Source organism: Pomacea canaliculata, linkage group LG8 (genome assembly GCF_003073045.1).
Source record: "Pomacea canaliculata isolate SZHN2017 linkage group LG8, ASM307304v1, whole genome shotgun sequence".
Taxonomy (NCBI): Eukaryota; Metazoa; Mollusca; class Gastropoda; order Architaenioglossa; family Ampullariidae; genus Pomacea; species Pomacea canaliculata.
In genome coordinates this window covers 12,947,770-12,973,220 of record NC_037597.1, presented here as the reverse complement: position 1 = coordinate 12,973,220, position 25,451 = coordinate 12,947,770, and the positions used below count along the sequence as shown (strand labels likewise).

Below are 25,451 nucleotides of genomic sequence, written 5' to 3'. Positions count from 1 at the left end.
TTATGGCAAACAATGCTATAAAATGTTATGGCATTCTATGAATAGATCGAAATTTTTGTCTACTCAAATCACCATCACCGCTTATGTGTACTGCTCTGACAAAACTGATGATAAATATGTGGCGAAGGATAGAATCATATTTTGTAGTCAGTACAAATATCGAAGAAGAGAACTAGAAGTGGAATTTTAGTAAACGTAGCGTCACCTCTCACGAGGAGATAAATTTCTCATCAACATACCATAAATAAAAATGACTGGAGTCGAGTAAATCACTCGCATAGCTCACAGAACTTTCTAGTAGCTCAGAACTAGGCCGAAAAATATGGGCTTGCTTTATATTCTGCAAACATATCTCCTCAATATACTTTTATAAGATTATATATATATATAGTGTAAAATCTCAAAACTTAAACATTCTTCGTAATAAGTTGTGTAAATTTTAAACTCTTCTACTCACTTTCTTCGTTTTCTCATCTTCATCCTTACTGCCGTTGTTCGTCGCTGTAAAACGTGTGTGCTACCAAGTTTTTAATTGTGTTTTGTTGTGTATCAAACTGTCGGTTCGTCTGTAGTCCTGCGAGCATAGTGCATCGAGATTACCTCCTCACGGCGAAATGTGTTTTTAAAGTATATATATATAATTATATATGTGAGCAAACGTGTCATCTAGTAGAAGATTTTGCGCGGAGGCAGAAATTTTATTTGGTGGAAAATAAAAAATATGTCAGAAAGGCACTATAGTGTGAAGTGTGTCTAAATCAGAGGTTAGTGTAAATCATGTCTCAATCAGAAAAGTTAACGTGAAGTGTGTCTGAGCTGTGATAAATGTAAGTGTGTCTGACCTGTAATAGATGTGAAATGGCATGAAGCAGGAAGATTTACAAAGTACACACACACAAGCACAACACAGCTGAATTATGTTAGTATAATCCTTGTTACTTCTCGAGGAACATAGGACCGATTGAATGATGTCTATCTTCGTTATTATTTCTATATATTTAGAATTGCTAATGAAATCATTTTGAACAGGCAGTTTTATGAGCAGCGTGTTTCTCAATATTTCGTTGGTTGCCCAGCTACATATAATGTACAGTTGAAATCAATATATAATTTTTTAATTATTCCCCCTCTCCTTCACCATGTTAAATAGTAAAAATACAGATTCACTAGAAATATTTTGCAAACAGAAATATTTACAAAATGCAATGATTGTTCTTTCACTGTGGAAGTGAAAAATTTATTAAACTGTAGTAAATTGCCTAAACTGCCTGTCGGAACTAAAAATAACTTCGGCAATAAAATAAAAATAGAACTGTTATCAGGGTAGAAGAGTTTCAGGTAAACGAAACTATCCCTGTAACTGAAATCTTTTCTAATATTAATTTGCACGTGCTTGGTATTGTGGCAAACGTGTGTTTTTGCTTTTACTGTTTTTCTTGCTATTTTGAGTCTTCTCATGTTATAGCAACTTGTATGTCGACAAGGTCCCAAACATCTTAACCGCACCCATGCACACGTAAATCCATCAGTCGATTGAAAACCATCGATCTCCTGTGACCTCCACACAACCCTCTGTCAAATACTGTCAAACGTCCGGCGACCTTTGCCCTAACCTTTAGGCAAACCCATCCTTTCCTGCTCGAGCGAACAGCGGTCGAAAGCTGAGTGGCTTGATCACAACCTGACGACGGGGAGTTTGCCGGATCCTTCAAACTCTCCAACGCCATTATTTTGGAAATTCGCTCCTCGGTCAGACTCTGTGACGACGTGGGAACTGGACGGCGACAAGATCACAAAGCCGATTAGAGGAAATACATACTCAACAAACAATTCTCCGAGACGCTTGTGCAAGAGTTTATTTTATCGCACCTCGATCACAGTTACAAGATATGGCATGAAGAGGACAAAGGCTGGGGAAGGGAGCATAACATTTGCATGAGAGGTGGTATCCTTTGAGACGCTGACAGAAAAAAAAAAATATGAAGGCAGTATTACCAGAAGACTCGCATTTTTTGTGTGCTTGTGTGTGTGTGTGTGTGGGGGGGTACTTTTGTTTTTGATTCTCCTGAAGCTAGTTCAGTTGGAACAGCATCAGTGACATTAATAATAAGAACAACACAGTTCACCCAAGAACTTGTATCACAGTCTTGTGCTTCATCTGCTCATAGCACAATTCACCAGCCTGCAGGCAAGCTGTACATGTCACAGTCCCAACAAGACAACCACCGTCAATGATGTAAAATGAAGAACAATGCTATTCCGGCGTATATATATATCTGGCTCTGCGCGAAACTCACACCAAACAAGAAGGGTGCGCTTTCATTTATTAGAGATCTTAAATGCTATGCAAACGACATCTCTAATGAAAGTACAGAGGAACGCAGGTTTACACGCCCTGGACAACCTAAGCAGGACTTCTCTGCCGTACTTTCTGTCACTTCAACTTCTGTAAGGCGACTGAATGATCGTAAGGTGATATTTAGAGGCTCGCATCTCGAGGATGGGCTTTGTAACAGAGAGTTTGATAAATATGGTGTCTAGTAGTAAATTAACCCAGTGATTTGGAAACAAAGTTTTGTACTCTCATAAACTTTAAATAACAACCGAGGTAGTGATGGCGGTTGTGGTGATAAAAGGAAACATCATAAAGTCCTGAAGTGTTGGTGGCACTGATCTGAAATCTGTACCCATTGTATAAATGGGATTATTATATTTTTGAAAGTTTTCGCTGCAGACACAAAACTCAACTTTCCTTTCAGTGTTTTGCAACCACGACGAAGACATTAAATGTGATTTTTCTGTTGCTTTACCCATTCTTATGATGACTCCGGAGCAAAACCCGATGTCGTTTCTCACACACCTGATGCTGGTCTTAGCATTGGTTGTGGAGAGAGCACCACCATGGCACTTAAATTTCATTAGTGTTGTTTTTTACACACAATTAAATTACCACTGTATTCATAAAATTTCTACCGAATAGTTTCTGCGTCACATCACCTATTCACTACCGATCGCACTACTCACGAACTTGTATTACACATCCATGCACTCACTACTCGAGCAGGATAAGGGAAGCCACCCCTGAGACTAATTCTTGATTTTTTTTTTTCGGTAGTGTCCCTTTAACATATTGCAAAGAGATGCGCCGAGAGCGAGAGGAAAATAAAATACTATTAATATTATAACAACAACAACAACAACACTAGTAATATGACTCAATCATAAGAAATTCAGCTAAGCGTGATAATATTTTCCATGGCTATCTCATAACTTTTTTATTTTAAATCACTCACTTTCATGACGTGTACCAACTGCGGAGCTAAAACATGGCTGCACACGAGAAAATGCCAACATATCGGCTGCTGTTTACCATCACATTTGCTGCATATAGTATTCAAGCTAGTCAGATATCAGATTTAAAACTGTGTGCTGATAAGAACTGCAAAGGTATGTTAAATCCTATTTCCCCTCCTACATATTAAACGTGTAGATGTAGTTCATTTTGAACTGTGCTTTCAAGAAATAGTTATTGTATGTCATCACGATCACGGATTATCATATGCCGATGGCAATTTTAATCGAGTTTTCGCGTTAACAAGCCATCTGACATTAAGATATTGAAATGCTAAATACTTGATAGACTTGTATATATAACAGATAGACTGAGACTCAAATAGGTTTATATATTATCGCTTTCTTAATTGTTTTTAAGCATTGTGTATCCACCAGCTGCAAAGAGGATTTGTTGCAAAAATGTTCGCAGTATGAAGTGAATAGAAGAACGCGGATTATTTACGAAGAATAGATCGCTGTCATAGATTTTTCAGGAAAAATGTAGCAATAGTAGTCTTTTTTAAAGCAGATTTCCTACTGCACTGTCTAAATTAATAGACAATACAAATAAATCTGAGAAATATCAGATAATGACATTATCTGTTCTACCTACGCTGATGTTTCTTCATATGAAAAGAATGTGGGATAGACAATAGTAAAAATGGTCTGAAAACATCATACTCAAAGAATAAACCTCCCTTAATACCCCTTTGTGTGGACAGACCATGATTAGGAACCCAGTCGGCTACTTTGCTGTCATTTCCCTTCATGACCACTAAAGTAATTTAAAGCTTCATTGTCTCTGGAGTGCAATGTCTTTACAGGAATTCACTCTGAATGCACTGTTTTGTCCAATGATTATGATCCAGTGAATAGTATTGCTTTTTTTGTTTTTAACCAGGAACAATATCCAGAGCCGCTGCAATAGCACGGTACCCAGCAAGCTCACCCCTTCATCTTTCATTTAACAGGGATGACATTATTGAGATTAAAAGCAAGTCTGCTGGGAATAGACCAGAACTTTGGAGTGGAGAAGTAAGATCAGTATTTGATTAATTACCTAACTTACAGCTGTATTGATATATTGCACGTGTACACATTGTTCTTTACATAGGACTTTACAACATAACATTAATAAACAAAAAAATAAGAATACAACACATTGCAATCCAAATTTTATTTTAGCTTTAGAATGGTTGTTATTCATTAATTGATACCTTGACTAACATCATGGATAGACCCATCAGCTGACAAGGCTCTCCACTCAGGCTTGTCTTCACCAAAGGTGAGCATGTCCTGCACAGAACAAGCAGTCCTCTCCTTCATGTTTGTAAGCCAGTTCTTCATTTGGCCACTAAGGCATTGACCTCCCTTTATGACATCTTGAAGGACAGTCTTCAACAGTGTCAAGCCAGGTCATATAGTCCAACCAAACCAGCTTACACCATGACTGTTTTTAAGTACTCATAAGGATTCCTTATCTCCTGCATGTTTCACACAGTCATTGACTTTATGTTCCTCAACAAGATCTGGTGCAACCTTTTCAGGCACTTGCTCTTGAATGCATGGATTCTCTTCTCCATATCAGCACCATAAAGCAGAATTGGTACTATAAGGGACTTGTACAGATTGTCCTTCATAGTATCCTGATGTTATGGCTGTGCCAAACCCTGTCCATTGTTGCTGTTGTTATCCTGATGTGGATATCTGTTGAGCTGCGGTCTTTGGAGATGGTGGCTTCCAAGTACTTAAAATTGTTTACCCTATTGAGCCATGCTCCATTCATTTAGTTATCTGCTTTGCTATTGCCAGTGATATTGACTTTGCTCTTAGTGCTGGTCCTCATTCCATGTGATTTTGAACTGTCAGTCTGTTAGTAAGCTCTTGTCGTTCTCTGTTAGTGCTTGTTATGAGATCGATATCTGCAAAATCAGTCTTCCACTGAAGGAAACAGTAGTCTGAAGTGGCATGATGTTCTGATTTTGATGAGCTGGTGAAGGGGGTACTCTTGATATATTCCTACTGTCTTGTGACTGAAAGCTCCCATTTTGTTACCAAGTAGTACTGTTGCTTTGGTGACTTGAGCAAGATCCTCTTTTGTGTTAAATTTTTACATCACATGTCATAGCCCTTTTGTGGCAGACTGTACAAAGCCTTTTAAAGTCTATGAAGTTGTGAAAGAGATCTTGCTAATCCTTAAGACGCAACATTTGAAGATCTGCTCAACTTCTATTTAGCCAGTTTGTTCTTCTGCTAGCAGTTCCTCAGCATTCTTTACATGGGTGGACCATACACATATGAGCTACTTAAAGAAAAACTTACTTAATATGAGGACATTTAAAAAATCTAAAAAAAACAAGACAAAGGAGAGTATTTTTATTTATTATTAATTTTTTCATTCAATTCAGGTTAATGGAAGAACAGGTTATTTTCCTCGAGCATTTGTTAAAGAGTTTGAAGTGTTTCATGACTATCCTACATTTGAAGTTCCAACAGAGGTAAGATGTTATATTCATGTTTTACTGGTAGTATAGTTTTACACAGGTTTGTTTTGTAGGACAGCCCACCTCATAACACCTGAGAGCTTGTTTGTTTTTGTTTCTTTGTTGTCTTTGATATTGATCATCTGCCACAGTGTAACAGCTGATGAGATGCAGGTGTCTGCATGCATTGACTTTATCATTTAAGATTATATTGAAGGAATATTATGTCTAATCAGTGTCTGAAGTAACAACTGCTATTTGCAGTAATAATGCAACACTTACACTGTATCTTCAGATTGTGAGATTTGGAAGAGCAAACTTTTTTTGTGGTCCTAAATTGAAAGGATATACTAATACATAGTTGACATGAATCAAATATCCTGTTGCTAAATGTAGACACTTAACACACTATCTATGACTATTAAGTACAGTTGAATCCATGGTTTTTTGGTGTCTGCTCATTGATGGTGGTCAGTATTAAACAGAATCTACCCTCGCTGGAGATCTTTAATGCACGTTTTGTTTCTGCAGGAAAATAAGTGGGTAAAACAGAATCAAAAGATACCATTACCTACATCTTCGTCAGAAACCCACAATGCAGTCAGATCAGCAGAGGAGAAATTGGAGGTCAAGAAGGAGACTATGTCCGAGAGTGATGAAACTGAAATTGAAGAAAGTAAGTGGGAAAATGCACAAAGAATGAAAACAAATATATCTGTTTTTGTGTGTTAGTGGGGGGAAGAGAAGAACATGTGAGTATGAATATATCAGTTTTCTACATATCTATGTGGATAACTTTATATATTTGTCTATATGTGAGTTTGTATTGTTATCCATATGTAATGCATTGTCCGTTTGAAATGATTCTCAAATTTTCAATTTGTTATTAATGAAACATTTTATAGATTTTAATATTCCATCTCTTGTTTCTTTTAGACACTTTGACAGGAGACAGGGGTGCAGCATCTGAGTCAGCAATTTCAGGTGTAAGTGTCCACTTCTTTAAGCAGTTTTCTTATTTTACTATTCTTAACCATCTTTATGGGTCACTGAGACAATGTTCACCTGATCATGGGAATTACAAAAAAATATAGTGAGTAACCAGATAGATACAGTTACAAACTAGTTTGGCAGACTTAGCTTTATCATATGGGATAATTTTATTTTTAGAGCTGTGAGGGCTAGCATTGATGTTGTATAGGCAGACAAGGAGCAATCTGTGTCCATATTTGAGCCGTAGTTTGTTTACATCTGCTATAAAAAGTCTAAGTGTAACAACTATAGCCTACAATTCTATTCAGGACACCTAACAAAAATAAAGGGATTCAATAACCTTTTTCTTTTTTGAATATTGATTTTTGAATTTGGCATTACAGGTAAATCAGCCAGCTGCAGATCTGCAAAGAGAAAAAAGAGCACAGGGTGAAGATGAAACTGAGATTGAGGAAGACAATGCAGGTAGTAATGCTATAAATAGACTGTTTGCTTTCTTTAGAAAGGAAACATTTGGTATGTTGACCTTTTGATGAAAATGTCAGGTTAGATGAATTTTAAGCTCGAGGTTAAAAAGAACTTGATGAGAGTAGGTTATTGAAGAGGGCTCTGAAAGGGAAGTCATGTGTTGTTGTTTCTTGTGTTTGTTTTTTTTTATCTGTTCATTTGATCTTTCACATTCTGTTTTCTTATGTTTAAATCTAAAATGCTGTTTGCATTTGTGGAAATTTTATACTCATGGTTTGACAGCTGGAAGACATGATCTTTTGCAAGACATCAAAGAGCTGCAGAAGTCATTCATGAAGCTGAATGAAATGAAGCCAGATACCAAAGGTTTTGTTTTCTCAAACTGAAAGCAGTGCATGCAGTATATTCTTGATGAAGCTTGACTAAACTAACATTTTTTTCAATATTTTACATATATTTTTGCTGTGTGTGTTTTGTTTTTTTTTTGGGGGTGGGGGGTTAACTTTCTTCTTCTTCTCTTCTTCTTCGTTCCTATTCGCCCCCAGTGGAGCATAGGGCCGCAACCACACGCCGCCATCGGACCCGGTCCAGGGCATCCCTTTCTAGTTGGGACCATGCCATGCCAGCTGTCTCTGCCTCTCTGTGGACTGATCATCTCCACGTCTGTCTGGGTCTCCCAACCTTGCGCCCCCCCTGTGGGTTCCAGCCCAGAGCTTGTCGCGTTATATTGTCGGCTGGCTTTCGTAGGGTGTGGCCAATCCAGCCCCACTTTCGCTTCTTGATGTCTAGGCTGGCAGGGTTTTGGTTGGTTCTCTCCCACAGGGGGTTAACTTTAGATTCATTATTTTCAGAAATAGAGCTAACATGAAATATTTGTGCCTCTTCTTACTTTTACCTATAATGAGTCTAACAGAGACATTACTTTGACAGTTATGCAAATTCTATCATGCCTGCAATTTAAATAGTCTCTGAATGAGTTTGACATCTCTGATGGACTAAGCACCCCATCCAGACTTTCATATGAAGCACCCAAGCATGCGCATGTAGTCTGCTCAAATGATTAAGCTTCTAAAGTTTTCAAGTTATTTTTATATTATTTCTAATAATTTTCAATAGAAACCATCTTCTCTACAAATCAGTTTCTCATTAACTAACTACTAGACAATTAAGTGGATGAAGTACAGGACTCTTATAATAGCACTTTTATTCTTTAGAAGAAAACCACTAAAACCATTAACTTTGAAAATTTGCATGGAAAACATTCAAACAGTGCTTTTCTGTAGCTATGCATATTAATAATATATAGTGAATTGTTTAATAATTATTTGTATTAATTTGAAAAGCAGTATTGCACGTTAGCGTGCATCAATTTGGTTTTATTCCAGGGGCAGTTTTACAAATGAAAATCATTTTAAAATGAATTTAAACTATTCTGTATTTAGACTACAAGAAAAAGTATTAATAAGAAAAACTGAATGTACATAAAGAAAAAGTTCCCTTATGTTTATTTTATATTTTGCTTTTCTAGCTAGTAGCAGCTTGCACCCTTAAACTATTTTTCCTGTGAAACATTTTATGCATTTATAGCTTCAATTATGTCTTTTTGACGCAATCAGTTTTGTTTAGAGTGAATTTTTTGTGTGTTGCAGTTTTTAACGAATTCCTTGCTAAACGATTTGGAACAGACCAAGGTGATTCTGCCTCAAAACAAGAGATGCAAGACACTATACCACCACAGAAGAATCTTACGATTGACAAGTCTGAACAGGAAAATGTGGCCTCAAAATTTGCTCCTGAAGTTGTAGAAGCTGTTGATGATACAGAAGTTAATGAAGAATTTGAGTTACTTTATAAAGTCACAGATGGTCAAGATAAGAGACCACCTAAGGCTGGTAATGACATTCAAGATCATAAGGATATTTACAATACTGTGGCAGATATGAACCAAGAAAAGAAGGTGAAAAGTGATAGTTCTTACATTGATGGTATTACAGTCCTTGACGTAGAGGAAGCAGAAGAGAATGAAGATTCTGTGATAGATGAGTCGATGGCCAAAGCATTTTACACCTCCTTAGATTCGGAGATTGAAAGAACATTGATTGATTTAGATAAAGAAAATGAAAATGTTTTAGATGTTGAAAGTAGCCCAGCTATTTTGAAGACCATTAAAGAAAATGAACCTATGGAGTTGAAAGATTCAGGAGATGATAACCTTAAAGAGATGGTGAAGATATTAAATTCAGAAAGCCCAGAGACCAAAGAAGAGTTAAAATCAGGTGAGCTGGATATAGATGCTTTAGGAAACAAACTTGAGGAGCCAAACATAGCTGTGACTGACACGCAAAGCATTCATGAAAATTGGAAGAATGATCAGGAGACACTTGAGATCCCTGGGGCAACTGCAAAAACTCTTGAAAAGATGTCCGCAGAGATAGATAAAAGTGGGAGTGCCTTCACACCATTAAAAGACAACAGACATGCAGGTATAAGAGAAACAACAGTTAGTGATGTGTATTTTGAGCCAGAAGAAAAACCCCTTTTAAATGACGTTCTTGCTGATGAAAGTAATATAGATGTCAGTCATTTACATGCAGAATCTGATGCAAAAAGGACACATGAGCAGCATGGTACACCTGAACTTGGAAATAAAAATGAAAAGAATTTAGTAGGCAAAGATGAATCAAGACATGTTGATCAAAATCAGGTCAGAAAGGAACCTCTTGTGCAAATTGTCAAGGGCCATGAGCCAGTCAATATTGACCTTATCCACTCTGTGGCACAAACCAGGAGTCCTAATCTAGTCCTAGAAAGTAGTCAGGTATTGCCTAACCAAGAGAGCCAGATGGAAACACCCGGTCTGGAAGATGTTTCCTCACAGCATGGTTCAAAGGCAGTGGAAACCCATAAAACAAAAGAAGCCTTCACTATCTCTCCTGAACCAGATGGGCAAAAGATTTTAACGACAGTCATGGATGGAACAACTTTATACCTTGAAGATGATGGGATTTTGGATTTGATATCAGAGTCCAAGGTTGTTACCGACTTTGGTGTGCCTGCAAGTACGGCCATGAGTGTACCACCAGATGATATGCCAGTAGTTGAAGTGGAACCTACTGTCTCAACATTGACTGAAGAAATACCTGGACAGGTGTCTCCAAACATTCCAGCTCCTCATGCTGTACACCTTGGGGCTAAACAAAACATTGAAGGTAATCAAAACAAAACAGACAGCACCCCTTCAGCTGGTTCTCCTGTGAAATCAGAACAACTTGACATAGCAGTTGATGAGCGTCAACCCAGTCCAGGAGGGGAAAAGTACCACACAAATGCTGATTTCCTTGGCCGAAAAGTTTTGTCTGTAGATCAGTCAGGTAATCAAAGAGTGCCTGTCAGGGAGGAACGTATTGAGACAGGTAATAGTGAAGAAATAAAGGGAGAGGCAACAGCACCCAGTGAAGTGAATGGAGCTCAGCCTGGTTTTCGGGAAAGCTCTGTTGTACCTGAAACGCTGACCTCTGCCGGGACTCTGCCTTCCCAGATTCTTCCCACTCCGCCTGCCATGCCAGACTTTGCTGCAACAGCTGTGACAGAGTCACAGCCTGAACACAAGAAAGAGGAACAAAGGTATGAATTACAGTCCATTTCTGAACTTGTGAACTTGCCCATCCTCAGAAAATGGGGTTTCTTAAACAGTTTTGATTAGGATGTTCTGCTGAGTGAGTTGTTTTCTCTATCACACACCAGAAGCATAAAATATTGTCGTCACTGGTTTGACCTCTTTGCCTATGGAGGTAAGACTGAAATCATTTAGAAATCTGATAATGATATGTATGCATATTCCCAAGATGAGGCTGAATTTGCACATTCCTTAAGTTGCTTCAGACTATTTTTGGATCATTAACAGCTGTAATCTTTGCTATGACAGCATTTAGACTCTTTTTCCAAAGATTAACAGTTCTGTTTTTGAATGTAAGCTTGCTTTCTTTTCTTTTTTTTTTTTTGTTTTTTAAATAAGCAAGCCTTGTAATGTTCTCGTGTTGAGTGGAGTGTTTTATATTAGTCTTGCTTGATACAGTCCTGTCATTATCAGCAGTTTGCTTCTTATCCCCTTCTCCATGTGGTCATTCACTTAATATTTCTTTAGTAAATTTGAAAACTAGGATTTTTATGATTGCGTGATTTTTCTTTCTGTGGATATAGGTGCCATCTAGTCTGTGATATTTTGATTCTTCTTAAAATGTTTAAATGCTCTGATAATTACTATTGATTGCAGACCTGAATCTGCTGATTCAGTGGAAGATAAGACAGCTCCTCAACCTGTCCCAAACCTAGATGCAGCTACTTATCTTGATGCTCAGTCTCCAGATAGCATCCCATCATTAGTCACTGGTGATCAGATCCCATCACCACCATCTGCAGACAATGTCTATGACCAGGAAATCCAGGTCACACAGCTGTCTACATGCTTCAGATTTGCTTTTAAATTAAAAAGAAAAGAAATATATGATAACATGAAAAGTGATATATGTATATTATATAGAGAGCAAAAACTTTTTATCCTTTGTTGTTGTTTTTGTTCTGTGCTGTAACAAAATACATTTGATAAGTTTTTACAAAACTTGCTTTGCCAATAAAGACAACGAAAAACATATATATACATACACATTTTCTCTGCACAGCACCCATTTTGTTGTGCTTCCATATAGAGCTGCCTCTAATTGACCTCCGGGAGAAATAAAGTCTTATACATACACACTGGATTTTTCCCAATTTTGGTCGCTGTATAATAAAAAAAATTTTCTTTACAAAATTTTTTCTATTCCGAAAATTGTTGCAGGTACCAGAGGAACCCACATTGGAGTCAGATACATACCAGATGGATGATTACTACAGTCGCAAGATCACTGATGAAGAGATTGCAAAAGCAGAGGAAGAACTAACAGCATATGCCTCTGAGTCATCTTCTAGCTCTGTAATGACCATCTTAGAAGTGCAGTCCAAAGCCTTCATTGATAAGGTGCTTGGATATTCAGTATTTTACTGTGTGTTTGTGTTGGTGTGAATTTTTTTCCAGTCATGATTTTGTTAGATTTATTTGTTTTAAATGTTACAGACATTTTAACTGCTTATAATTATTGGGTCATCCAGGAAATTTCCACAATGTAGAAGTTTCCACTTCGAAACCACATGGTCAAATGCTCACATTTTTGTTGCTGTTATGATTCAACAGACGAAATTCACCATAATAATCACAAGATTCTCACCAGTTGGAAGCCATGATGAGTGTAATGATGAATAACCTGCCCATCACAAATCTGCTTACCATCAATGTGGGAACTTTCATGATGACCCAATATTTATTCTGTAAACAGTAATGTTAATAAGAACTGAGGTATAAATTAGGTATATATCTGAGGTATATATCTGTGAACATTATATTTGAGAGAGAGCATTACTTTTTTTCCTCCTGTAACTTTGTTGCAAAACACATCGAACTCTCAGGTATTTTAAATTTATAGCATGCATATCAAATCACACAGACTAATAAAGATGACCCTAACCTCTGGCTGTCAATTGTTTGTGTGTGTGTGCAGCTGCCCCCTTCTATTCAGTCTCTTTTAGAGCAAGAACCAATGGGAATGTCCCCAGCTATGACAGTTCTGGTTACCATGACAACCTTTGTCATCTTCTCATTAACTCTGTGTTTCAGCTGTATCTGTACTGTAAGTATTTTCTAATTACATGAATGGTGTTTTTTTTTTCTTTAATTTGTAAGTCATCAAGACAAATGATTAATTTGGTCTTTTTTTTACTATTGTCAGCAATTATTGAACTAGGTCTCTTCATGTCTGACTGTAAGTTTGTATATTTGTAGGCGAAAAAATGTTTGTGATGTCATAGGATTTGGGCACAACTCTGTAATTGTTTTCCATAAAAAAAGGAAATTTTTGAAAATTTATACCACATGTCCTTGATCATTGCAGAGACCAAAGAAGTCGGGGAAGAAAGATCCTTTGGGTAAGCTGCGAGTAAAGTGATTATTAGCCTGCATTTGGGGCAGAGTTAAGGTTCATGGCATGCTTCTTTGTTCTTGAATTAACATATTGCAGCTCAGTGTAAGCTGCAGCTCAAAGTACTTTGTCGTTGGATTGATACAGCTCTGCACCGAACCAGTAACTTTTAAAATGTCATTTGTAAGTGAGGAAATATCTTTTTCTCATTCTGTGAACTTCACTTCTTTCTAGATAAATAACTGCCAAATTGCCTTTATAAGCTGATATTGATTGTCTTCATGTTTGATCTGTGAGTAGTTGTAGTACGAGAGCTGGAGGAGAAGTTGCTGATGGCAGTCAAAGAGAAGGAAAACCTGGAAGATCTTGTTCAGGAACATCAGTCCGAGGTGGGGTCTTTGGTTTGACTTTGTTTTGAAATATTTAGACCATACATGCTCATATGCAAGTTGATAGTAAGCCAAATGAGATCTGCAAAGGCTTTCTTGATCAGATTCTCTGTCATTAAATAGTATTAGTGGAAAATACGTGAAATATGTTGACTTTAAGAAGAATGAAAGACAAAGTAATGTTGACTCATTTCTTAAAACAATATTAATTTATTTTGTGATGTTTTTTGTTTTAAAGAGCATGATAACTGTTTAGTAGAGCACTTACTGCATTGCTAACAATTTCTTGGAGATTGATGCCATGCAGTGACAGACATAATTGTCCTTGCAAAGGTGTAACACTTCCAAACCTTATTCGTAAGTTTGGCGAGTTATGTTTTGATGACCTGGAAATCCTCCTCTTCTTCATTGACCCATCACCTCAGTACACTGAGCATGCTGACAAGGATTGAGTCTGGCAGAGTCGTTTGACCACAAATCTGTTGATAAACAGAGATGCAGATGACAAGACAAAAAGAAGCCAGGAAATATCACTAGGAGCAAATTTTTGATGACTGCCAAGAGATGGTGGCTTAAAGAAATTCTTTCATAATACTCTACTGAATTAATCTGACTGATGATGAATATTTACTCTATAGTTCATTTATTCTGTCATTAGGGAAATCGACTTAAAGATGAGCTGAAAGTTCTTCAGATGTCAACTGGGTCTTCTCACACAGAGTTACAGAATGTAAAGGTAAGCTCTCTAAGACATTATATTTGGAAGAAAGTTATTTTTCTCTCACCAGCAAAACTGGATAGTATGCAGGAAGAATTTTGAAAGGGTAGAAGTTCATTCTCAGGATTACACCTAAGCACTAATTGCTATTATGGTAACTTCTTCCTGCCATTCTAGGATTTAGGGAAACCAGAACTTTCTAACAGGTGTGTGAAGATGCTTTTTATCTTAGGCCACCAAATCAAAAAGGCATGAAATATGAAAATTACTGGTCAGCAGTAGATTTGTCTTAAAAACTCACTGTACCATAGTAGTCCATTGTAAAGGACATTTCCCACATAAATTCTTCATAGTCTCCATAGTCTCGACATGAGCCTCACATGAGTGGCCTCTAAAGGGCAGAGTAAAGGGACCAAGTAGTGGGAAGGAACTGCAGACACACTTTTGGCAAAGTCCACCTATTGATAGTTATTTGGTATCTTTTAATTGATAAATCCCAGGCTGGTATGTAAAGTGGTGGGAGCAGATAAATGGATAATTATTGTTTCATGCTACATGTTTTTTTCTTCTGAAATAGTATCATTTATTTCTTTTACTTTCTTTTCTAAAAATGATGTTCATGAATTCAAGTAGTGTTTTTAAGTAATCCTTACTTTAATTACAAACATGGTATTACTTTTCCACGGAACAGCTACACAATGAGGCACTCAAATCTCAAGTGACAACACTGCAGTCAGAGATTACAGAACTCAAAGATCATATGTCACAAAAGTCTGATGATGTGAAGGTTAAGGACAAAAAGGTAATGGGTTTTTCTTAATATTGATTTGATGGTTTACTTTTTTTGTGTAACATCTCACATACATGGTTAAATGTTTGTTTCTCTTTGTTTGTTTTGTGTCTTCACCAGCACACTAAACTCTTTCTTTTAATTTTTTTATTATTATTATTTTGCCGTTTTCCCTTTCCACAGACAAAAGATCTGGAAAAAGTGATCAAGAAACTGCAAGAAACCATTAAAAATTTAGAGCAGGAAAATCGGAAGGTGAGATATTTCAACTGCTTTGTGAAAATTGCATGAAATTTTGTTTTTAATATGATCCTTGAGATCAAACTGTCAGTGGGTGATTGAGAATTTCACAGTTTTCCTTATGATTGGATCTATAGGCAAATTATCTTATGTGTTTTTAGGTTTATAATCCTCTGCTCAGTAAATGATCACTATTTGTTGAAGCATGTGCAGTTCTTTTGTCAGTATTGGCTCATTAACACTGTGGTATTTTCATAGAAAGAAGAAGATCGCCTCAATCTTGAACAAGAGAACAAGGAATCCAGCACCAAAATCCAAAGTATGACTGACCGATTGCAAAAGTTAGAGACCAGCAAGCAGCAGGTGAGTTAAAATTAAGAAGCTTTTTTTATGTACATTGATAATGGACTATTAAGTGTTAAATGGTGAAAAAATTTGCTGATGTTGTATGGTTTCTTTCTCACAACTATTTCAGACAGGGGAAGAACGTGTGTGAGTAGGTCTTTTAAATGAATTTATCCATGTATTTGTCTGCATCTTAATGTACATTCCCATTTGTGTGGGGTCTTTTTAATTCATTGGTTTGAGGGGTTTTATTTATTGGGTGGTTTATGAGGAAGATTATTACAGTTTGTTGATTTCAAGAATTTCTTAATGGGGAATAATATTTGTTACAGCTTCTCTTAGAGGCAGATGACTGGAAAGAAAAGTAAGTTAATACTTCTTGGACAGTTATTTACATCAGTTTTGTTTTAAGTCAGGTCAATTTAGAACAAAATATGTTTTTCTTCATTCTTTATTTGCTGCTTACTTAAAATTTTTAACTTTGTCAGCATGGAGACATTATTATAGTTAATTTTAGTTGTGACTATCTTATAAAACAAAAGAGGTTTGTTAAAAGACTCAGTTTTTACATATATTTAGCACAGTATCTAGATGAATTTGGTGAAAATGAAGATATGAAATCACAGATTTTATCAATAAGAAATCTTAAAAATCAAACAGTAATTGTTGGGAGACATTTCAAAGTTCAAAGCTGGATTGATATAACATCTGCAGGGTTGAGGAAATGAAGGAGCGCTTAGAACAGCTGGAGCTAGAAAACAAGCAGGCCCAAGAATCGATGTCTTTCAAAGACAATGAACTAGAGGTGAGGTTCTGTAATGGGATAGTCTCTAATACATTGCTCAGACTATTAATTGGTGGCTGATTCTTTTTTCTTCTTCTTTTTAAGTGAAGCAACAAGGTAACCTACACACTCTACAATGGCTTTTGAACAATTGAACTTCAACAGTTTATGCTAGGGGAGCTTTTTAATGAGACTATTATGTCAAAGAAAATTCAGCTGTTATAAGACACCCATGTAAAACATGCCATCCGCTCACTTTCTCCATTTCCTGTTCTCTTCCCATCTGATTGATTTTTTTTTTAAATCAGTTTTGTAATAAACATGCAGAGGCTAGCACCTAATAAAATTGAGGCTTGTGAGATTAAAATTGATATAGGTTTGCTAAGATGGACTGTCGTGTTGTGTTCTATTTTTTTCACAAGGTGGTTGTGCAACCAACTGGTTGACTGAGTAATTCAGAAATGGCATGCACAATTAAGTTTGTATACATGGATTTTGAGAATGGAAGAGGTTTCGTTCGCATACATTTTTTGGAAATATGATCATGCACATTTTTAAGACATTGAAGTAGATGCTACATTTCAGAATGTGATGTTGCTGGGGTTAAAAAAAGCTTTCCTACTGTCCTTAAAGTCTTTTTCTGGTCATGTGGCAGGTGATGAAGGATTGCTACCTGCAGCTGAAGGCATTTGAGAAAGAAAGTGTGGATGGTGTTGAGGAATTTGATCCAGGTGAGAATTTAGTGGGTGTTTCATGAAATTCAAAATGCTCTATAGTCTATAGAATAATATGGATATTTGGTTAAAATGAGACTCTTTGTTGCAGTTTACTTAAAACCTTAGCACCTCAATTGTTTAATTTCACTTTGTGTGATGTTTCATAACTCTTTTGTTGTTTTATTTCTTGGGAGTGAAGGTCATTGTTCAAGGAGAGCTGCTCTACTTTTCCGATTTCGGCCCTTGGGTCTTTTAAAAAATGTTTAATCCAATGAAGAAAAAGCTTAGTAATCTGAACACTAAAATTTTGCTGACGTTTTGTGGCATCGCTCTTGAAAAATATTGTAATTTGTGTCGCTTCTTAAGTTGTGTCAGCCTATTGTTCATTTTATTCTTGGATGCTCAGAATTTTCTTACAGATTTATTTCTGTTTGTGTATTTTGTACATTAGAAAACGTACTCCTTATGCCTATTTATTTGCTTTTTTTCCAGCAAGTACTTCTGACATCCAGGAAAAAATCCAGGCCATGATGGATGTTTCAAGAGTTAGTATGTTTATTATTAATACCTAAATGTCTTTATTTCCTTTTCTGACTATCTTTATTATTTCTCTACTGCATTTCTTTGTTGCCTTGTGTTTGATATATTCTCACTTCAGTCATAACATACCATGGTATGTTTTTGTGTGCTCACCCTTTGTTAACTATTTCATGGAAAGTGTTGCTTCCAGTATATTTTGTGCATCATCCAAATGAATTTGAATTTCAGCAGCTGATAAATATTAAATCCAAAAGTATACTTGTTGACTTAAGCAAATTTATTCAAACTGCTTTATCACTGTTTTGATAATTCCTGTGTATATATATATATAGTTTTAGCATTCTGGATTTATATATTTTGCCATATTGTCACCTGTTGTGAGATTGTTATTGTGTGATTATTATATAATGTTATGGCTAAAAATGACCCCAGGGCTTATAGCCAATAAATAAAATGTTTCAAATGTTGGAATATAGAACACTGTACATTTTCGCTACATGAAACAAAATTAACTTTATACCTTTTCCTTATAAACTGTTAAAGTATTATGATTGTTTTGTTTGTTAATATGTGAAAGAACTTGTTTTAATTTATGGTTTATTGTCCACCAAGAAACTTCATGGCTGCTGATCTATTCACTGACTTTTTTCCCGCTGATAGTTGCTACAAGAAAATGAAGAAAAGGTTTTATGCGAAATGAAACCTCTTTTAGCTTAAAAAATTTTCTGTGTGAAAGTTGCTGTCTATGCTGGAGATTAGCAGGTGTGTGTTTGTTTTGGAAAGTAACTTTGAATGATTTAGGAAATATGTTGTACTCTGACAGGTGAATGCAACCCTGAGAGCTGTTCAAGAGGAAAAAGACAGCCTTGAAAATAAACTAAAGATTGAAAATGATGCAAGGCATGAACTAGAAGGTAATATAGAAATTCTTCGGCATTTTTTGTTTGATTGTGTGTTTTGCTTCAGGAATTTTTTCTAAATTATTTGCAAATATTATGCATACTTTTATTCAGAGACATTCCCATAAGACTGCTTCTTTAATTTAAAAGAAAAAAAATGTATATAGGTCTGTAGAATTATGTCTCTTGAACTGTTGTTTCATTTGTAGTAATGATGTATCTCTTTCACAAAGAGCTTGTATTTTATTACACATCCCATGAACAGACTACAGTGAGCAAAAAAGCTGGACTTTGAGCCTTATGTATGCTGTACGATAAATCAGTTTAATAAATGGCAACTGGAATCTCCACATGAGCTGAAAATGTTAGACAAGGCCAGTGTTGCAAGATGCTCACCAGACGGTCAGAATGCAGGTTGCATTATATTGATGGTGCCCTAAAAGTATGATGCTTGTTTACAGAACAATTGGAATGTGTTAGACGAGAGGCAGAGAGCTGCATGGCTGACAAAATGAAGGCAGAAAGACAGTGTCAGGAAGCACAAACAAAACTCTCTGTCTTATCAGGATATTTCAAAGAGAAAGAACTACAGTTGCAGCGGTTAGTTTCATATGATACTTATTTATGAAACTTAGGTGTGTTTTTTTTTTTTTTTAATTTGTTGGAGTTCGAGAGGTTAAATTTAAAAAGAATAATCAGGCCATCTGGTAATTATCAGAGAAAGACATTACCAGGAAAATTTTGTTTTCATTACATGAAATTTATTTTTTATTTTTGTGGTCGTGTTTATAGATGATTACATGTCCTTGTACATATCTTCATGAAGATTCATTACATAACCTGGTGTTGCTTTTCTTGTGGTAGAGAGCTTGGTGAGCATGAAGCTCTGAGAAAACAGAATTTATCAAAGCTGGACTCAGCTGATGAAACTACTCGGAGCATGCACAAGGAACTAGAGATGTGCAAGTGAGTATTAAATGTAAATGAAAAAATTTCAGTATGAGAGGTGTAAAACTGACATATGATGTGGTGACTAAACACTAGTTTTATTTGAAATTAAAAATCAGTTTGTTTGTTTTTTGAAATGCCAGACATTCTTGTGATAGTGCACATGCATGCATGCAAACATTATCAACCGAAAAAAGATTTTAACTGACAACACTTTAGTTGTGCATCAGCCATCAAGTAGAATTAAAGAATCTGTTTAAGGACATGCTCATAAGTATTTATTTTTATTTTGTCCAGAATCAATGTACAAAGGAGCTATCCAAGCATCTTCTTTTTAAGAATTATTATTATTATTATAAAAACTTTTTTTTTTAAATACCTAAATTTCTGTCTAATACAAAAGATTGTAGAAGAACTTTCATTTATCACTGAATTTACAGACAGCAAGTGGAGAGCTTAAAGCGAGAACTGGCTGCCTCAGAGCGTGACTTTAGGACACAAGTAAGGGCACTATTTCTACTTTGTTTATTTGTGTATGTAGAAGAGAGGATCAGAGAGTATTCAGAGCACTTCATTTTCATGTGGAATAATTTTTAGGGAATGCTGAATATTTTAGATTTGTCTGTAAAAGTTTTGTTTACCATCTTTTATTTATCTGTTCTGACAAAACAGGATTAACAAACTGAATTCCTTATGTTAAGTTAACATCTTGCCATCAGTTTTGTAGTTTTTGTGCTTAATTTTATTGTGTGTTGCAGATTGCAGCAAATGAAAAGAAGGCTCATGAAAACTGGGTGAGTTTGGCTTGGGTTGCTTTTTTTGTTTTGTTAGTACCACAGCACACTTCTCATTTTTGTTTCTGTGGTGAATGTGCACAAGTGCACAATTGTGAGATGGATGTTGAAATAATAATTTGGGCGGAGGGGGGAATTGTACCTTAACTGTACCTTCGCATTTATAAGAATGTTTTGACTTCTTTTTTGCTTGATTTTAGCTGAATGCACGTGCTGCGGAAAGAGAATTAAAGGAAGCAAGGCATGAGGCTGCAGTCCTGAGACAGAAGTAAGAATTTGCTTGATTTCAGATTGACAAAGTTGGGCTCATCAAATGTTAATGTTTTTTGTATTGTTCACGATAGGCAACAGAGAATCTATCATTAGTAGTCAAGTTGTTGTGAGTGAATTTGTTTCAGCTGATGAAAACTGTTAAAAGAAACTTGGACTTGATTGTAGTGTAGGATAGGTAAAGTGTGAAGAAGTAAGCTAAAGTTGCTGTTCTTATAAAATAGGAGCCACAGCTATTGAGTTTCGAACAGCTTACAGACATACATAGTCTTAAATGAAACTACATCTGCTTGGAGGCTTAGCAAGAAATCTTGACCTGAGAGTAAAGGGACTATGCAACTGCCAGACTTCCCCTAATGGGTTGTGATCAACAAGCAGCAAAAAGCCTTGAGTGTAGTAATTTGGCATGCATCATAGGCCCTTCCGAAGAGGAATCTTCCCATCCAGGCTCTCGTTGTGCTTTTTTGTTTTTTCGGTTTCTGTAATAGGGGTTGTTTCACAGGGTGGGGTTGCTAACCCTATGGCCAACCCTCCTCCTTCATCCGGGCTTGGGACTGGCAAGTTACTTGGGGGTTTTTCAGGCAGAGTTTGAGTGTAGTAATAGGTAGTAGTAATTGTTGACTGTATTCTGAACAGGCTGACAGAGGTAGAGCGCAGGCAGATGGGACCAGGAGGATTGATACGACCATTACCAACACGTGTAATGCCACTGCCAGGTACCTAAGACACATCAAATGCATTACCTTATCAAAATGATCAATAATAAATGGTGGTTTGTTTGCACTCCATTATCTTATAGATCTCAAAATTGGTGTTTAAAGAGGGAAGTAAATGTGTTGTATCTGTGCGGTCTTTTTTCTTTGGGTTTTTTTTTTTTTTTTGGGGGGGGGGGGGGGGGGGGGGTTAGAGTGGGGGGTTGATTATTAGATGGGTAGGTTAGAAAAATTAAAGATTGCCACCACATGAAGATGTGTATGATGCTGATACTTTTCGAAATCATTTAAAGGTATATTTTAAAATGTCACTGTTATAAGTATTTGACTGATTTTTGTGCAGGCATGCTATCATATGTCATTGTAGTAGGTTTCTGACAGGTTGTCTTGCAGGCATATTGTCATATATCACTGTTTTACATATCTGACTTGTTATACAGGCATGCTGTCATATGTTTGTTATACAGGCATGCTAAATGGACCTCCTCCTCCACCTCCACCGCCTCATCCGGGAATGGAACGATCTCCATCCAGAGGTTCTCTCCCCAGCGGACCCCCTCTACCACCATTTAGGCAAGTCTTGCCAGTGTTATCATTATAGGCTACATATATGGGCATAGCTCCTCTGTGCCTACCATTATCAGGGCTGTAGTGGTGACTATAGCATCTCATCACTTCACTAGTAAAAAATAGATGTTTTTATCAATAGGGACGATGACTTCAATGTGTCACCTCGAGATAGACAGCGGCTTCCACCATCACATCCTGCATTGCACATGCCACCACCCCCTGACATTCGTCCCGCGGGACCCAGAATGCCACCACCTGAAGCTAGGTCTCCACCTCCTCGAATGCCTCCTCCTGATGGACGGTCACCACCTCCACGGATTCCTCCTCCTTACGACCGTAGAAGTCTCCCCCATCCAATGGATCGTGCAAGTCCACCCTTACGATTGCCTCCCCAAGAAATGCGAGGGCATTTGCCTCCTCACATAAGATCACCACCAAGATCAGACTCCCCAAGAGGTGAGATCATGCAGTCAAGAAGTAGTACTTTTATTTATTATTTTTCTCTGGACTTATTTACCAAAGGAAAATTTTATGTCTGCTATAAACTAGACTCACAGTCCATTAATTATATATATATATTCATAAGAAAAATGTTTGCTTTCAGATGCAAGGCCAGGACCTTCTCCATATGGTCGTCCAGGACCCGGCTCTGAGAGAAGACATCAGAGTCAAGTATGAGAATGTACTTTTAGGGCGTGCATAAGTTTCTGGTCATTTGAGCTGAAGTCAGCTGTCCATTTAGTTTGCCATAAGTGTCCTGTGTATTTGACAGAAACTGTTACACCTGAAGGATGAAAGTGAGATGTTTGAGTATTTCATCAGTTGTGTTGTCACAACTGAGTTAGAAATGTGTGAATCATGATTGTAGTAGTAGATTAATTATAAAGCTATTTTATCAATAAAATGTATATTTTGTGTCATGTAAAGTTTATTGTGTTCATCCTGTAAAACTGAAATGAATATTTTGGTGTGAAAGCTCATCCATGATTCTTGCATGTTAATGACAACTGTTCCAATGTTCTCTCATAAAAAAAAAGGGGCAAAAAAGCCGTGCCTGAAAGGGAGCAGTGCCATTTGGCTGCTGACCTACTTAACTGTACTCTAGCAGAGCCAGAAAATATGCTGTAACATGGTCCTTTTGACTATGACTATTATTGTTACGATCACTTTGTAAGGGTGAATGAAACTTTGTTAGAAACATTACATACAATAACATTGTTGCTTTGTTAGACACTTTAAGTGATGATGAACACTTTCAGTCTGTGAGTTGTCAACAAATGTGAATGCATGTATAAAGAAAGGAGAGGAAAAGATATCGCAGATGTATGGGTCAATGTGAGGGAGAGAGGAAACCCTATGTGCGCTCATATGTCAAGGAAATGAATTATTTCATTTGAACAGATTTAGCTGAAACATGATAAATTTAAAGTATTTGTAACTGGGATAAGGATCCTTTGTGTTTTCACCTTGCAGTTCCTTTTGCAGCACATAGAATGGTGGATATGGTGTTTTAAATGGATTTAAGTGAAGTCTAGTCTGCTTAAAAAGCATAGTAAGTAGTTGATGCTGTGATTAATTACATGAATTCATTTATCAGTTTGGATTTAGAAATTGGTGCTAATTGAAGGTGGAAAGCAGGAAATAGAATTTGAATATTATGTCAGTTTATCACCTGTCAATTGTTCACATACCTATACTCTTAGATTTCAATATGCATTATACTTGACAGTTTCTTGGGTGCCTGCATATTATTTACCATGTCTGAAAAATCCACTACTTACCAGTGTGAAAGCTTGGTAATTTTAGGAGAGGTGTCATGAAAGTTTTATTGTTAAGTATAAAAGTAAAACTTGATTTGTTATCAAGCAATGCTGACAATAAATGGGTACTCTTGTACTGTTCATTTGTTAAAACATACTGTATTGTACTCTTACCTATACAAAAGCCTTCTGGTGAGATATGAATGATTAAGTTTTTGCTCATTCCTGCTAAACATGGTCTTGAACTTCTCCATTTAACACCAGTAAATGGATGCATGCTTTATTAATCCATCATTGCATCTAACAGGTCAAAATATCTAATACAGAGTAACAGCTGCCTGCACCCTCAGTGAAAGGTCCTTTACAAAAATACAGGGTAAAGTTAAAATATTTTTAGATATTATTTTGAATACTAAATCATCTGTAGGATGCAGGGCATTTAACTTCAAAGTAGATAGTTTGGGGTACATAAATTGTGTCTGCAAACACACACATAACCATATAGTCTCACTCATGTAGGCAATAACTTTGTAGTCTTTAATAGCAGTTATGTGTTCTTTTAAAATCTGGTTGGTTGACTTCATGTGTTTTAATTTTGTTTTATTTTTCTTAAAACAGTATTCTGACTAATGAGTTTGTAGGTCCGGTGGCGCAACGGTTAGCGCCTGTCACCAATACAGTGAGGGTTGGCTGTCCTGGGTTCAGCTCTTGTCTAGGGCACGCTGTTCTTTCTCTGTATGTGGCATCTGTTTACAGGGCTGGCTGCCTTGCCGTGACATAGCCTTAGTTGCTGGCTCAGCGTAAAACATTGTTCCCTCCACCGATTAGTTCAAGATATGAAGGGATAATGCCAAGTATAAATCCTCCATCTACTCTTTACAATTTTTACTGTGCAACACATCACAAAACTAAGCAATAAAAATTAGAGTTTACTGTATCCTTGGAGGTCTGATCTTTTGGTGAAGTTTTTGACCTCATGTACAGTAAACACATCTATGAACATTTGCTCAGCTAAACTTCAGACCTGGTTTGAACATGTGACGTTGGTATACATTTAGCATGGTGATGGTGATGGTGGTGGTGGTGATGGTAGTGGTCATCTTCATAGCAGAGTGGACTTCGCACAATTTTTACATTTAAACCATCATAGCCACTTTGTTTGGTTCTTCACACTGAGCAATGGAATGTCTTTCTTAAATCTTACATCAGGAGAGAAATCCTTACCCTTGATACATTTCATAATGTTCTTTGGGGTTGTTTCTCTGCATTATTCTTTGTAAATGAAATTGTGTGCAGTGAAGTGAGCTATAGAAATTTTTGTGACCATCAGGTCATTGTCATTTTTTTGTAACAATGAACTTGTGCAAAGATGCAGTTATTTTTTAATGAGTAAACAATTTAGGAATATACATGTACTACCCAGAACAAGTTTCTCTTGGAATTCACTGTAAGCATTTTGTTTGTAAGGTTTCTTTTGCAGCGTCTGCTGTCATTTTTTATGAGATAAACAAGATGTGCTGGAAGAAAAAACATGAAGGCAAATAAGTGGAAGCAGAAGGGAACTGCGACAACAACCAGATCTCAGTAAAGAAATTAAATACACTGTACTGAAAATTTGAAAGTATTCTTTAAAAAAAATTCATTTCTATTTATTTTGTAAATAAAGAACAGCAGCTTTATTTTGTAT

The 25,451-nt window shown here is 36.5% G+C and overlaps 1 protein-coding gene across 2 annotated transcripts; it reads left to right on the top strand.

Moving 5' to 3' along the window:
* The first annotated feature begins 3,313 nt into the window (after nt 1–3,313).
* On the top strand, nt 3,314–25,451 carry LOC112570479 (transport and Golgi organization protein 1 homolog). Of its 2 annotated transcripts, XM_025248911.1 has the most exons (31): nt 3,314–3,447; nt 4,235–4,368; nt 5,742–5,831; nt 6,348–6,492; nt 6,753–6,802; nt 7,193–7,274; nt 7,560–7,643; nt 8,927–10,901; nt 11,551–11,722; nt 12,115–12,294; nt 12,872–13,000; nt 13,262–13,295; nt 13,589–13,677; nt 14,336–14,413; nt 15,087–15,197; nt 15,369–15,440; nt 15,684–15,788; nt 16,103–16,134; nt 16,485–16,575; nt 17,210–17,285; nt 17,763–17,815; nt 18,634–18,724; nt 19,171–19,309; nt 19,574–19,675; nt 20,098–20,158; nt 20,416–20,451; nt 20,652–20,719; nt 21,358–21,437; nt 21,902–22,007; nt 22,144–22,460; nt 22,609–25,451. In XM_025248911.1, exons 1-31 carry the CDS (start codon nt 3,327–3,329, stop codon nt 22,680–22,682), a joined length of 4,977 nt encoding a protein of 1,658 aa, XP_025104696.1. In that variant the 5' UTR covers nt 3,314–3,326; the 3' UTR covers nt 22,683–25,451. The 2 variants fall into 2 exon arrangements, with proteins under 2 accessions (XP_025104696.1, XP_025104697.1); XM_025248912.1 differs by lacking the exon at nt 7,560–7,643.

Coding starts and splice junctions, on each gene's coding strand:
- LOC112570479 (XM_025248911.1), top strand. CDS start 3,327: ATGGCTGCACACGAGAAAATGCCAACATATCGGCTGCTGTTTACCATC. Junction 13,296..13,588: donor GGGGAAGAAAGATCCTTTGG/GTAAGCTGCGAG, acceptor ATCTGTGAGTAG/TTGTAGTACGAGAGCTGGAG. Junction 14,414..15,086: donor CAGAGTTACAGAATGTAAAG/GTAAGCTCTCTA, acceptor TCCACGGAACAG/CTACACAATGAGGCACTCAA.